Source organism: Mugil cephalus, chromosome 15 (assembly GCF_022458985.1).
Source record: "Mugil cephalus isolate CIBA_MC_2020 chromosome 15, CIBA_Mcephalus_1.1, whole genome shotgun sequence".
In the NCBI taxonomy this organism is placed as follows: Eukaryota; Metazoa; Chordata; class Actinopteri; order Mugiliformes; family Mugilidae; genus Mugil; species Mugil cephalus.
The window spans coordinates 2,957,930-2,970,824 of NC_061784.1; the positions used below are offsets into that span (position 1 = coordinate 2,957,930).

Here is a 12,895-nt window from a genome sequence, read left to right on the forward strand (position 1 = left end):
TAATAATGTAGGTCAAATAAAAGTAAATGGCATCACAACTTTGATTTTAGGTTTATCTTGGTCGATTTTTCTGCTGAGAGCAGTTGGACTAATTATACACAGGGAATGGATCTTGAACATTGACAATATGAAATATTCCAAAGGATACGAAGGCCCAAAACATAAATAGATGAAATATAGGTCAAATATGTATGAAAGTTTAACTTGTTACTAGTCTCACATTTATGAAACCTAATGAAAATTCAATAAAATATAGTGTAGTTATCATGTCAGGTAGGCAATAAACACAATTCTTCTGGCAACTTATTTATAACTTAACTCACATTCCTGTGGGGGGGCAGCTGGACATTATTGTCGTTTATGAATGCCACCAAGCAGCACAGCACTGCTTCTGAAATATATATATAAAATGTGTACATGTTATAAGACCCAGAAGGTCTGCCTGCTGCTATTATTAATGAAACAGCCCGCCACATTCTGTCCAATGATTTCGCCAGAATAAGATCGGCGAGCGACGTAAAGGGAGTGTCCTCTCTGATTGGCTGAACCGCTGACAGAATTAATCCAATGTAACCGGTCTGTGGCTTGTTGGCGCTCAGTTTGAGATTCAGTCTTGATAGGCGCCTGACTTCACTGTGTAATAACCTGCTACAGCTGCTTTGTTTGGAAATTGGTTTCCAGTGTCCGGCTGAGAAGACAACTCAAACGCCTTCGGTTTGAGAAAACCAGCTGCCAACATGCATGTCATTAAACGAGGTATTGTGGTTAACTTTGAGACGTTTGCTGTTAAATATAGGTTCCTGCTGGTTAATGCAAAATTCCGGGCTTCTCGCGCTTCCTGAAAACTCTTAAAATGTAATGTAAGGACTGATGTAATGTACTGTTAATACTGCTATGGAATTGTATTTTATTTTATTTTTATTATTATTATTTTTAGCTTACAGTTTAGTTTAAGCCATATTAAAAATTTTCTTTCTTTGTGCGGTTTCCGTCGAGACAGAACAAAGGCTGAAGTTATGAAAGGACAAAAGCTCGAGAGTTTTCCTGCTTATTGTCGGTTTTATATTTATATTGTAAACAATATGACGTTGAGTCTGTCATTGTTTTTAATATAAAATACTCACCCGATACTTTAAATTGATAATTGTACTTTTGTTCTCTCCTGCATTTGACATTTAATACAGCGGGGGTTTTAAAAGTAAATGCTTTGACAGACGTGCATTCATATGGAAAGTGTGCAGTGCTTTGATTTAGATATTTTTGGCATCTGTTGCAATGGCGCGAAGCAAGACGTCGTCTTTCTGTTGTTTACACAGTAACTGCTCAGACAGGTGCAGGCTCCTCTGAACAAACAGATGAGGAAGGAAATCCAATTAAGGCGCTGCTGTTTATGGCGCGTCGTCTGAGACTGCGGTTATGTCAATAAATTATTCTAATCATTTACTTCTAACATAAGTAATATAATCATATTTGTCTCTTTTTAAGATGGACGCCAGGAGGTAGTGTTGTTTGACAAAATCACATCTCGCATCCAGAAGCTTTGCTATGGACTCAATGCTGACTTTGTGGATCCTGTAAGTTGAAAGCTACTGGGAAAAAAAAAAATCAAGTAACTGGGTGACACCTTTGGAAGACTCCAGTGATAATCTACCGTGTGTTTTATGTCTGTTCATGTAGGCCCAGATCACGATGAAGGTGATCCAGGGTCTGTACAGTGGAGTCACCACAGTGGAGTTGGACACCCTGGCAGCAGAGACAGCTGCCACCCTCACCACTAAACATCCCGACTATGCAATCCTGGCTGCACGCATCGCTGTGTCTAACCTGCACAAAGAGACTAAGAAGGTATTCAGCGGTGAGTACAAACCTTAAGTTTCCATAACAGATCTAATGCTCTATTGAGATTAATGACTTTAAATGATTTTGATTTGAAAAGACAAACAACGGCATTAATGCACCATAGCCATCTTAATATCATCTGTCATTTTTTGTTAATGATGATTTATATATTTGCACATTATGGAACCATGCCTTGACTAAGAAATAGCATAGTTCTGGCATGATTAATTGACATCATCAAAGTAGTTAAGTCTTCTGCATTTATATATGAGTTTTCCTTTTTATTCCTCTAGATGTGATGGAAGACGTTTACCACTACGTCAACCCTTTGAATAAACGTCACTCTCCCATGATCTCCAAGGAGACGCTGGACATTATCCTCGAAAACAAGGCTGTAAGTCACATTCGATCATATACTATTTTTGTTTTCAAATGACTTGCATGTATTAATATCATAACCCCTCTTCTCTGCAGCGCCTCAACTCAGCCATCATTTATGACAGAGATTTCTCCTACAACTTTTTTGGATTTAAGGTAATTATTCATTTCATTCTACATTTTAAAAACAAAATCATACAAACACTGGAATGCTCACTCTAATTTGTCCCTTTGCTCTAATAGACCCTGGAGCGATCATATTTGTTGAAGATTAATGGCAAAGGTGAGGATTCATTTTCCTTTAAATCGCTGAGAGGAATGTTTATATGTGTAGACGCTCCATGTCAAGTCATCGGTTATCTGGTTATGCTTAACAGCTTAATATTTTCTTCTGTAGTTGCTGAGAGACCCCAGCACATGCTAATGAGAGTGGCTGTGGGGATTCATAAAGGAGACATTGATGCAGCCATTGAGACTTACAACTTGCTGTCAGAGAAGTGGTTCACCCATGCCTCCCCCACACTGTTTAACGCTGGCACCAACAGGCCTCAGCTGTCCAGGTGAAGAATACTGAAATGAGGACATGCTGCGTCCATACATGAAATTATTTTGATTAAGTTCAATTTCTTTTCCTGATTTATTTTGTTTGGATTTTTGCAGTTGTTTCTTGCTCACCATGAAGGATGACAGCATCGAAGGCATTTACGAAACACTGAAGCAATGCGCCCTCATCTCTAAATCAGCTGGAGGTATTGGATTAGCAGTTAGCTGCATCAGAGCAACAGGCAGCTATATTGCTGGGGTGAGCAAAATGCTTATTGTGGAGTGTAAAATCAAGCAGATATTTAGGAGCGTTTTTATCTTAGTAGATGTGGTTCATGCTTTTCAGACTAATGGCGTTTCAAATGGGATGGTTCCTATGCTTCGAGTGTACAACAACACGGCACGTTATGTTGACCAGGGTGGCAACAAGGTAAGGATGCAATTTACCTTAAATGATTAAAGATATGTAATGAGGTGCATAGCAAGTTTAAATGCCTTGCTTTCTGCATTTGCTTGTCCAGAGACCCGGAGCCTTTGCTGTGTACCTGGAGCCGTGGCATTCTGACGTGTTTGACTTTTTGGAGTTGAAGAAAAACACGGGTAAAGAAGAGCAGAGGGCCAGAGATCTGTTCTTTGCCTTGTGGATCCCGGACCTCTTCATGAAACGAGTGGAAAGCAATCAGGTGAATGTTTAGTGCTATGCTTAAATATGTTGATGCTTGTGATACATTTTAAAACTTTTCTAACAAGCCGTATTGATCTCGTGCTGTTATTGTAGGACTGGTCTCTGATGTGTCCCGGTGAATGTCCTGGGCTGGAGGAGTGTTGGGGAGAGGAGTTTGAGGAGCTCTACACTCGGTCAGATCACAACACCAAACTCTGTTCTTATTAAACAAGTGATTTATTTTTTTTCTAACCTGCCCTATGGATCCTGTTAACCTTTAGATATGAGAAGGAGGGCAGGGCTAAACGTGTGGTGAAGGCTCAGCAGCTGTGGCACGCAGTCATCGAGTCACAGACGGAAACTGGTACGCCTTACATGCTCTACAAGGACGCCTGCAACAGGAAGAGCAACCAGCAAAATTTGGGCACTATAAAATCTAGCAATCTGTGCACTGAGATCGTGGAGTACACAAGCAAGGATGAGGTGAGGACAAATTAACTATTTATGTTGCTCTTCTTCTACATTGTTACTACATTATTTAGTGAGTCTGTGTTTTTGACTTTGCATGGTCCTGTTTTCCTTCTCAGGTTGCGGTGTGTAACCTGGCATCCCTTGCTCTCAACATGTACGTCACTCCAGAAAAGACCTTTGACTTCAAAAAGCTTGCGTCTGTTACCAAGGTCATTGTCAAGAACCTGAACAAGATTATTGACATCAACTACTACCCGGTGCCTGAGGTATGATTTGTTTCCTAGTGTTGCTCATTAGCCATTCAGCCACGTCTGATGAGTTTTCTGTTAACAAATATTTCCTCCGTTCCGTCCTACAGGCTGAAAGGTCTAATAAGCGTCACAGGCCAATTGGAATCGGTGTGCAGGGTCTGGCTGATGCCTTTATCCTCATGCGGTATCCATTTGAAAGCCCAGAAGCTCAGTTACTCAACATTCACATCTTTGAGACCATCTACTATGCTGCCCTGGAGGCCAGTTGTGAACTGGCAGCAGAGCTCGGCTCCTACGAAACATACGCTGGCTCTCCCGTCAGCAAAGGAGTGAGTAGTTTTCAGTATGCAACATTAACTTTAACATTAATCCTTAGACACACAGTAGTTAACTATTCTGTCACCAAAACTCAACCAAGGCATTTTGTCTCCCAGATCCTTCAGTATGACATGTGGGGGAAAACCCCAACAGATTTGTGGGACTGGAAAGCACTGAAGGAGAAAATTGCTAAGTAAGTCATCCTTGTTCTTAGCAGTTCACAGATATTGTGTCACACTTATTACATGTAAACACTGCTCATTCCGTGTTAACTCCTCCTTTACCCACATGCATCCTCAGGCATGGTGTGAGGAACAGTCTGCTTTTGGCTCCTATGCCCACAGCCTCTACTGCCCAGATTCTGGGCAACAACGAGTCCATTGAAGCATACACTAGCAACATCTACACCCGCAGGGTGCTCTCAGGAGAGTTTCAGGTCAGTAGTGAATGCATCTACTGTTTTGTATGTCTAAAAGTCAAGTGTCCTTAAGAAGAAAGGTTGCTATTTTTGTGTTTTTCCTGCCTGTTATATAGATAGTGAATCCTCATCTGCTGAAGGACCTCACAGAAAGAGGACTGTGGAGTGAGGAAATGAAGAACCAGCTGATTGCTCAGAACGGATCCATCCAGGTAGAGGGTTGCACTTAAAATATTAACTAATTAAAGTAGTCAGCATCACAGCCCAAAATGTTCCTGTTACATAAACTGAATTCCATTTTGTGTGCAAACCTTTTTAAACACCTCACAGGAAATTGAGGAGATTCCTGACGACGTGAAGCAGCTGTATAAAACTGTGTGGGAGATTTCTCAGAGGACCGTCCTCCAGATGGCAGCAGATCGTGGCGCCTACATCGACCAGAGCCAGTCTCTCAACATTCATATAGCTGAGCCAAACTATGGCAAACTGACCAGCATGCACTTCTATGGTTGGAAATTGGTAAGTGAGGGTTTGGATAAATAACTCTAAAGGCACGAACAGACAAATGTGCTGCATGAGAAAAAGAGCACCTTTAAGCCTCTGCATTTACTCCACAGGGCTTGAAAACTGGCATGTACTACCTGCGGACGAAGCCAGCTGCCAACCCCATTCAGTTCACTCTGAACAAGGAGAAACTAAAGGAGGCCCAGTCAGACAGAAGTGTGGAAGAGGAGACCAAAGAACGCAACACTGCTGCCATGGTGTGCTCCTTAGCAAACAAAGACGAATGTCTGATGTGTGGATCCTAAGTGAAGTGGGCTGCCCTCAGACACACAATCCTCCTCCATCACCACCTTCCCCAATGAAAATGTACTTTCACAAACAACCAGTGCTTCTTTTTTGTGTGTTCCTATATGATCTTGTGACGAGTGTTTACATATTCCTCTAAAAGCACAAATCTTTACAGGTATTATTTAATTTGTACTGGATTTTTATCATGAGGTGTGTGTTGTATGCATGTTTTGTATAGCAATGATAGGGTTTAATGAATTGGTTTTTGCTCTTTGTTTTATTTTATACAGTTTTGTAACATGTAGCTGAAATAACTGAATGGTTTGTATTTTTTCAATATATGAAATTAAACGTAATGTAGAGGTCTTTCATCAAGTCTCACTGTTTAATAGATTGTCAAGAATATGTCAATCTTGTGTTTGAGAATATACAATAAAAAGTGTTTTTAACATGGTTACATCTGGATTTAGTGAAGCAAGAACAGCATTGTTACATTTACTAACATAAAACAAAATGTCAGTCTGTGCTACTTACATTTAATGTCTAGGAAATAAGTGGCAGGACATTCTGGTGTTTCTATTTTAGGATAGTCTAAAAAGCTGGTGGGGACTGACTGATGCCAGTAAGAAGAAGTGTGACACATGGTAGAGTGTGTTTGAATTTACAGAACAGATGTGGACTTAAAATACCCCAAACTGAAACTGGTGACTCATCCAATACTGCAACAAAAGGCCCATGTGTTTTTCCAGTGAAGCGTGTGGATTGTAGCGTGCCTTGGGACAGATGATGATGCTGCTGCAGCTAATGAATTAATGAACTAGTGTGTTCATGCCTGAGACCTCATGGGAGCAGCATGTGTGAAGCAAGCTGAGACCTGCACTGTCACACTGTAGCAACAGGTATAGATGAGCCACCTCGCTACAAGAAACACTAATGCAACACTGTGACTCCAATTAACTCAGAGCATCCTCTACATTAGGATGGAGTCATGCAAGGACACAAAATAATTTCATTTCAAATGATTTATTAATTAACTGCTTTACAGAGTAACAATATTGTGAAATAAGTAACTGGATACAGGGCTATTCTTTGTGATATTTCAATAGCAGATAACAGCATCTTTGTTGTTGAACAGTACAGCTAGGATGTGAAATATTGACTTTAATAAGCTGTCAAATGAAACCCAGCACATTTCGCAGTTTAAAGTGGTGACTACTTGTAGTGGCATAATATGTGTGAGTGTGTGTTATTTTCTTAAGGCACTATAACTCCAATTTACTCCCACTTCAGTTTCTTGAAATGAACAGATTTTTTTTTCTTCTATTTCTCAGAATGTTAGCATTTAAGAGTTTTCAAAGCTATGTAAAAATGTCAAATTAATATTTAGCACATAACCTCTCACCAGATATTTGGTAAACTGACCAAAGGGCCAAACTCTGCAAAAAAGGGACATGAACCTGCTTAAGGCTGCCCTACTGCGCTATCGATGGATCCGTCCCCTTCCTGGGAACCAAAGCCCGTGTCCTGAGAGCTGCTACTTCCTGTTGGTGAGGGAATGGTTTTCTTGCTTCCAGGTTTTTCTGTGTTCCCCCTAACGCCAGATTTCTCTGCTTTGTTGTGCTCAAACTTTCTGTTCTTCATCCATGTTGCCTCCACTTTTCTTTCTTGCAGCTCTATCTCTTTGAACTTGGTAATGATTTGTTTTGTGTCTGTCTTTTCATAGCTTACGTTGTCGCTCACAGAGCCTTCAGGGGTCATCTTCACGTCTTTTTCACTAACTTTCACCCCTGTGTTCGTCTCTCCCTCCCCTCCCTTTTCTGCCTCATCCTGTGCGGCCTCGGCTTCCACCTTCTCTTCTGCGCGATTTAAACCCGTCCCTTCTGTCGCCTCGTCTCTCGCTTCATTTTTATGACTGTCTGCTTCCGCTTGCTCCGTTTCCTCCGTTTCATTCTGATTCCCTAGTTTTTCTTTAGCTCTGCCCTCCTCCATTTTCACCACGTCGCAGTCTGTCACCTGCTTCGGCTCCTCTGCCCCACATTCGCCCACCTGATTCTGTTCCTGTTGTGCATCTGAGTCACCCACTTCGTTTTCCACCTCTCCCTCCTCATGGTGCACTGTCACCTTGAGTGAAGTGTTTTTGTCATCTTGTCTGGTGTTAAAACCTCGGAAATTGTTCTTGGCTCCAATGATGTATTTCCCAAGTATTGAAGAGCCATCCCTGGTCAGTGGATTGCTTGCAGCATGTCCATCATCCGTTGGAACTAGCTGGAGGATTTTCATATCGTTGTGCATCCTGGCGACTGCTTTACTCAGCTCAGTGATTCGATTACCAATATCTGACAGAAGTAAATACTCAGATTACACCACAACATTCAGCCATTGCAATGATAAACTATACTGATATTCATTTTCTGCACAAAGGGAGATTGACTAACTTTTCTTAGGAAATAAAACACAGTCCACACAGACAAAAGATAATGAAGATCTACTAATATCACTCATCTTAAATATATATAATGATAAATATACTATCTTCATTAAATAATTTGAGAACAGTCTAACTTAAAAACTGACTTTTATTTTGCCAAAGACGTTTTTCACAGCAGCCACCTTGATTTGCATCAGCTCCATTCCACTTAGAGGAAATCCTGTTTTTGTGGATGCTAGGTTACTGTTGTTGCTTAATGGGACACTTAATGGAACTGAACCATCATCATTTCCACCTGTGTTCAGTGCTTACTGCCTTCTCACTTTTTGGCCATAGCAACATTAGTCAGTTTGCAAAGATATATCCCTCAGTTGCGATTTAAACCGTGGACATTGTGGTCACGTTTTTTTGTGTTTAAACTAATAGGGTACTGAATAACCCCCAAGAGGTATAATTGAAATAATAACATTTACAATATTGTTGCTGCAGGTAAGTGGCTGTGCTAACTGGCTAATTTTGGTAGCAGCTGTTGAGCATGCTAGCTTAGCAAAAACACTCATGACTGGCTGAAAGGTGACATTATGAAAGAAAATTAAAAATAATAAAATGTCATTCTGCAAATTAAAGTTTCAGTAATACTAGGAAAAAAAATTCCTCAACAATTCCTTGTTCATTTAATTTGCTCAGTTCATTCATGTGCCGCGTCGCTTAATGACTGGATATAAAATATAATTTAAGAAACTTTATCTAACAAAAGGGAAATAGAGGTGACATGCAGAAGGCCATGAAATTATCTGTGAGAGCATGATGTATTGGTGTTTGAGTGATAGTTACCTTTCCTCTTAGTTTCCTCAAACTCCCTGCGAGCCGACTCAATGTATCGCTGCACCAGAGCCCTGCTCACCTGCTGCCGGTAAGGTATCTGGCTTTCTTCAGATCCCTTATCGTTGGACTATTTTACATGATACAGATAATATAAAAGATAGATTTAATGTCATATACTGGGGACTGAAATAATTATTTTATTATAATCACAATTACATAAGAATCATGCACTTACCATAGAAGTTATAGGGGGATATTTTTGCTCGGGGGAACAATTGCAGCAGCAGCAGATTCGTCTGAAAATGCCCCTTGAATATAAGTTGAAACAGATTAATAATAGAAAATTATAATAGTAATAATAAACAGAACAACAATCCTTTTTTTTGGAGTTTAAAAGTGTTTCCGTTTTTGAACTACCTTAAGATATAAAAGAAAGCTTTGGGTGAGGGGATGATGTTGAAAGGCACAGGCATGGTGAGGCCTTCTCTAAAGTAACTGAGGTACAGCTTTGATCTGGCAAATTTCCACTCAACGTCTGCGTCATCCTGAAATGAATTTGGGATGTCAGCCCACAGCAATGAGGTTTAGCCTTTTGTCGCAGAGGTGACACAAAATTAATTCAACTCCTTACCTCAATTTTCTGAAAGGAGTTGGTGATCATAGCAATGAGCATGTTGAGGAGCACAATGACGATGACAAGAGTGAAGATGCCATAGAGAATCCTTCCTACAAACTCTGCCAACACAAACTGAGGCATGTCCACATAGTCCTGGTTGGCCACGCCAAACATGGTCCAGAATAAGAAGTGGAACGTCTCGTTAAACCTGGAACAGTGCAGTGGAGCGTGTTACCAACATGAGACAGTTTTCATGCTCCAATTTCTGTAACGTCATTTATTTAGCCAACATAAAACTACCTCAAACATGATTTTGTAACCTACTGGCTGAGACAAGAGTGTGGATAAGCCTCAAACATTAGCATATTACCTGCCAAGGTGAGGAGAGATGACATAAGGAACATAGATGTTGTTGATGCCGCAGAGGAAGGCTGTTCCTATGATCATCAATATAAACATGAATCTAGAAGAGAAAAAAGAACATACTTTGGGATTGGTTATGTGTTCCCCACAGGAAACGATCAATATCCAAACATGCAGTGGCAGAAGTGCCGTTACCTCATCATGTCGTCGATCATTTTCCCTATGGAGATCTGCAGCGTTCCCAGAGATTCATGGGCTGGCAGGATGTACGCCAGGCGTGTGAAGCTCAACATGCTGGTCACTGCAAACAGCACCTCTGCAATCAGCTGAGGGTCCTCCTGATGCCAGCTATCACGTACTGCGGGACAGGTTCACATAACAACAGACCAACTCAACACTGAGAACTTTTACATCAAATCTTTAGACGAATGCTCAGATATCTTTTACCAGTCTGGGTGAAGTACACGCACTCCTCTGTGCCGATGTGATCATGGCAGAGGAAGTGGCCTTTGAGCATAATGAGCACACGTAAGGCAAAGGACGCAAGGTACATGCTGAGCACCATCATGTCCAAGCAGTTCCACCAGTCTAGGAAGTAACTCCGCAGCCCCTCTATCCACACTTCCTTACACTCATACCAGAAGAATCCTATAAGAAGCAGTGTGATATGAGCCAACTTCCATTGCTTTTGAATCTGGACATATTTATATCTGTGATCTCAGGAGAGTTAAAAAGGAGACTGTGAACCTACCAACCACCCACACCATGTGGAAGGAGCTGTGCAAGATGTTCTGCTGCCGGGAAGCAAATTTGTCTCGATATAGCTCCATGGTAATCGATTCTCCGAGGAGTGTGATGAGAAACCACAGATAGGATGCAGAGTGTAGGAGAAACTTGATGACAGGAATCTTTAGGATCTTTCCTATCTGGAGAAAAATCAATAGACCTGTCAAGGATAAACCTAACACAATAGTAGTGGCTTTACTGTCTTCTTCACTGCCATGTCACCTTTGACTTTGGTGCAATCCAGTAGACGAGACAAAGAATAGGCATGGTGAGAAAGATCCCCACAGAGACAAACAACTTCCAGACTGTCCTGCTGCCTCTCCAGCCCGAAAGGTTCCCACACCAGATGGATGACAGCACCTGCTGACAGATTGGATGTGCCACAAACTGCAACAAAAGAGTGGAAGTGTGGAAGTGATTGAATGAACTGATTAACTGAGTTTATGAAATCTCTTGCTTGTCTCAGATGTACTAAATACACACAGTGTTGACTTTATACATAATCTCCAACTAGTTACCTGTTTCTGGTTGTAGTTAACGGCGAGCCGCAGACGTGACAGGTTGGGTATTCCCTCCTCAAAGGCCTGCTCGTCTAAGGCATCCTGACTCTCATCTCCACAGCTGTTCAGAATAGTGGTCACCTCACTCTGGTTGCGACACATGCCCAGCAACTCGACGGCAAACTCCTGGCAGAGCTGCTCCAGGCTGAGGTACTGAGGCTGCAGGAGAAAGGAGTCGTGAAACCACACAGATACAGAGCATAACAGATAAACGGGCTTCCTTACGAATGTCCTCTGACCTTGAACTCTGGCTCTTTTTGTGACAGCATGCGGAGCTCTTTGCTGAGACTGAAAGCTCTGAGCATGGCGTCTTCAGAGGTGACGGACAGGTAGGCACGGCTGGCGATGCCGCGGTAGGTATTGATACGGGACAAGGAGAACTTCAGCAGGTCATACTGACGCCCATTGCGGCACTCCAGACAGGTACAAGATATCTTATGTGGCCAGGGGATGATGTGGCCTTTTTGGGTGAGCATGGTGACTATTTCATACAGGTCCTTCTGGCAGGCTAAGGTCAGAGGAGTCACGCCAGGTGCAAACTGCGAGTTGTCGATAGAGTGGTCAAAGATGGCCTGAGAGAAGGATCGTACATCCATCTTGTTGCCTTTCTCCTGGTCCAGGCGGTCAAGAAGACGCTTCACCACCCTGGGCTGGTTCGTGTCCACAGCAACTAGCAGGGCCTCGTGAATTTGCCTAAAGTCAAACTTCACCCCCTGCAGCAGGGCGTCCATGGCATCCTCGCTGCCCAGGCGGATGGAGAGGTTGAGGGCCTCCCTCCACTGGCGATCCTCGGATTCGTCCAGCTGGCGGATGATGCCATCGCCCGTCTTCAAAAGTCCACACAGCAGTTCCGTTTTCCCTTCCTGAATGGCCGTGATGAGCTCCGGACGGAACTGCATCTTCTTGTTCATAATCTCGCGCCATTGTTCCGGCTGAAGGACAAGACATGAGAGTCAGCAGCTGTCAGACAACTATTCTCACATTGTTATGAAAGTAATGGGAGACACCTGATAGAAAGGCACTTTGTAATTTGATCCCTTATTAAATCAAGAAAATAAAGGATATGCAAAAATACTTATATTAACACAGTGCATGGTGAAGTGCAGTGAGTGGTATAATATAAAATAAAGGGAAACACAATTCAGTAACAAAACCCGAGTTTTGATTATGTAAAGCAGTTTAGAGTAACCTAGAGAACTTGGCTCTTCATAAAATGTCTCACAAAATGACATTGTACTAAAATAATAATAATAACACTAACAAAAACAATGGGGTTCCCGCAGTTTCGCTGCTTGGACCCCCATATATGTGAATAAAGCTGTGCTTACCGTGAGATTTTCCATTCCTGATGACAAAACAAAAACTGTTCTGAGAGGCAATCCTAAAATGAAAACCAAGTCACATTCTCTGGAGACAGGAAAATAGTTTTTTGTCACCTATTCTGAGCATCAGAGACAAAAATGAGACACGCTACCAGATTGCAATGCTGGCTCCACTATGAGGAGGAATGAGCACTTTGGTGTCCTGCGATCATGCGCTACCAGCTGATTATCTGGATACTGTACATCAGCATCCACAACAACACTCAAGGCCCCATGGGGCAAGGCCAATTAAAATGTAACCGGTTCAGAGTGTTTCATGCA

The 12,895-nt window shown here is 42.0% G+C and overlaps 2 protein-coding genes across 2 annotated transcripts; one reads left to right on the plus strand and one right to left on the minus strand.

Annotated features, from left to right (window-relative positions):
• Window positions 1-603: 603 nt before the first annotated feature.
• On the plus strand, window positions 604-6,128 carry LOC125020674 (ribonucleoside-diphosphate reductase large subunit-like). Its single transcript, XM_047606090.1, has 19 exons — window positions 604-756; window positions 1,486-1,574; window positions 1,678-1,855; window positions 2,133-2,233; window positions 2,314-2,373; window positions 2,461-2,500; window positions 2,615-2,777; window positions 2,878-3,019; window positions 3,107-3,190; window positions 3,282-3,443; window positions 3,539-3,618; window positions 3,706-3,907; window positions 4,012-4,161; window positions 4,254-4,475; window positions 4,581-4,657; window positions 4,765-4,900; window positions 4,999-5,094; window positions 5,213-5,401; window positions 5,500-6,128. The coding sequence occupies exons 1-19, from the start codon at window positions 738-740 to the stop codon at window positions 5,689-5,691; spliced, it is 2,382 nt and encodes a 793-aa protein (XP_047462046.1). The 5' UTR covers window positions 604-737; the 3' UTR covers window positions 5,692-6,128.
• A 559-nt stretch (window positions 6,129-6,687) lies between these two features.
• LOC125021279 (short transient receptor potential channel 2-like) lies at window positions 6,688-12,723 on the minus strand. The gene is made up of 13 exons (XM_047607273.1): window positions 12,581-12,723; window positions 11,492-12,184; window positions 11,211-11,411; window positions 10,915-11,079; window positions 10,658-10,832; window positions 10,354-10,554; window positions 10,102-10,264; window positions 9,914-10,006; window positions 9,559-9,751; window positions 9,345-9,472; window positions 9,163-9,235; window positions 8,937-9,054; window positions 6,688-8,010 (listed from the first exon to the last, which is right to left on the minus strand). The coding sequence occupies exons 1-13, from the start codon at window positions 12,593-12,595 to the stop codon at window positions 7,136-7,138; spliced, it is 3,093 nt and encodes a 1,030-aa protein (XP_047463229.1). The 5' UTR covers window positions 12,596-12,723; the 3' UTR covers window positions 6,688-7,135.
• Between the last annotated feature and the right edge of the window lie 172 nt (window positions 12,724-12,895).

Coding starts and splice junctions, on each gene's coding strand:
- LOC125020674 (XM_047606090.1), top strand. Junction 3,908..4,011: donor AGTACACAAGCAAGGATGAG/GTGAGGACAAAT, acceptor TTTCCTTCTCAG/GTTGCGGTGTGTAACCTGGC. Junction 4,476..4,580: donor GCTCTCCCGTCAGCAAAGGA/GTGAGTAGTTTT, acceptor TTTGTCTCCCAG/ATCCTTCAGTATGACATGTG.
- LOC125021279 (XM_047607273.1), bottom strand. Junction 10,265..10,353: donor CGTGTACTTCACCCAGACTG/GTAAAAGATATC, acceptor CCTGTCCCGCAG/TACGTGATAGCTGGCATCAG. Junction 10,007..10,101: donor ATGATCGACGACATGATGAG/GTAACGGCACTT, acceptor TTTCTCTTCTAG/ATTCATGTTTATATTGATGA.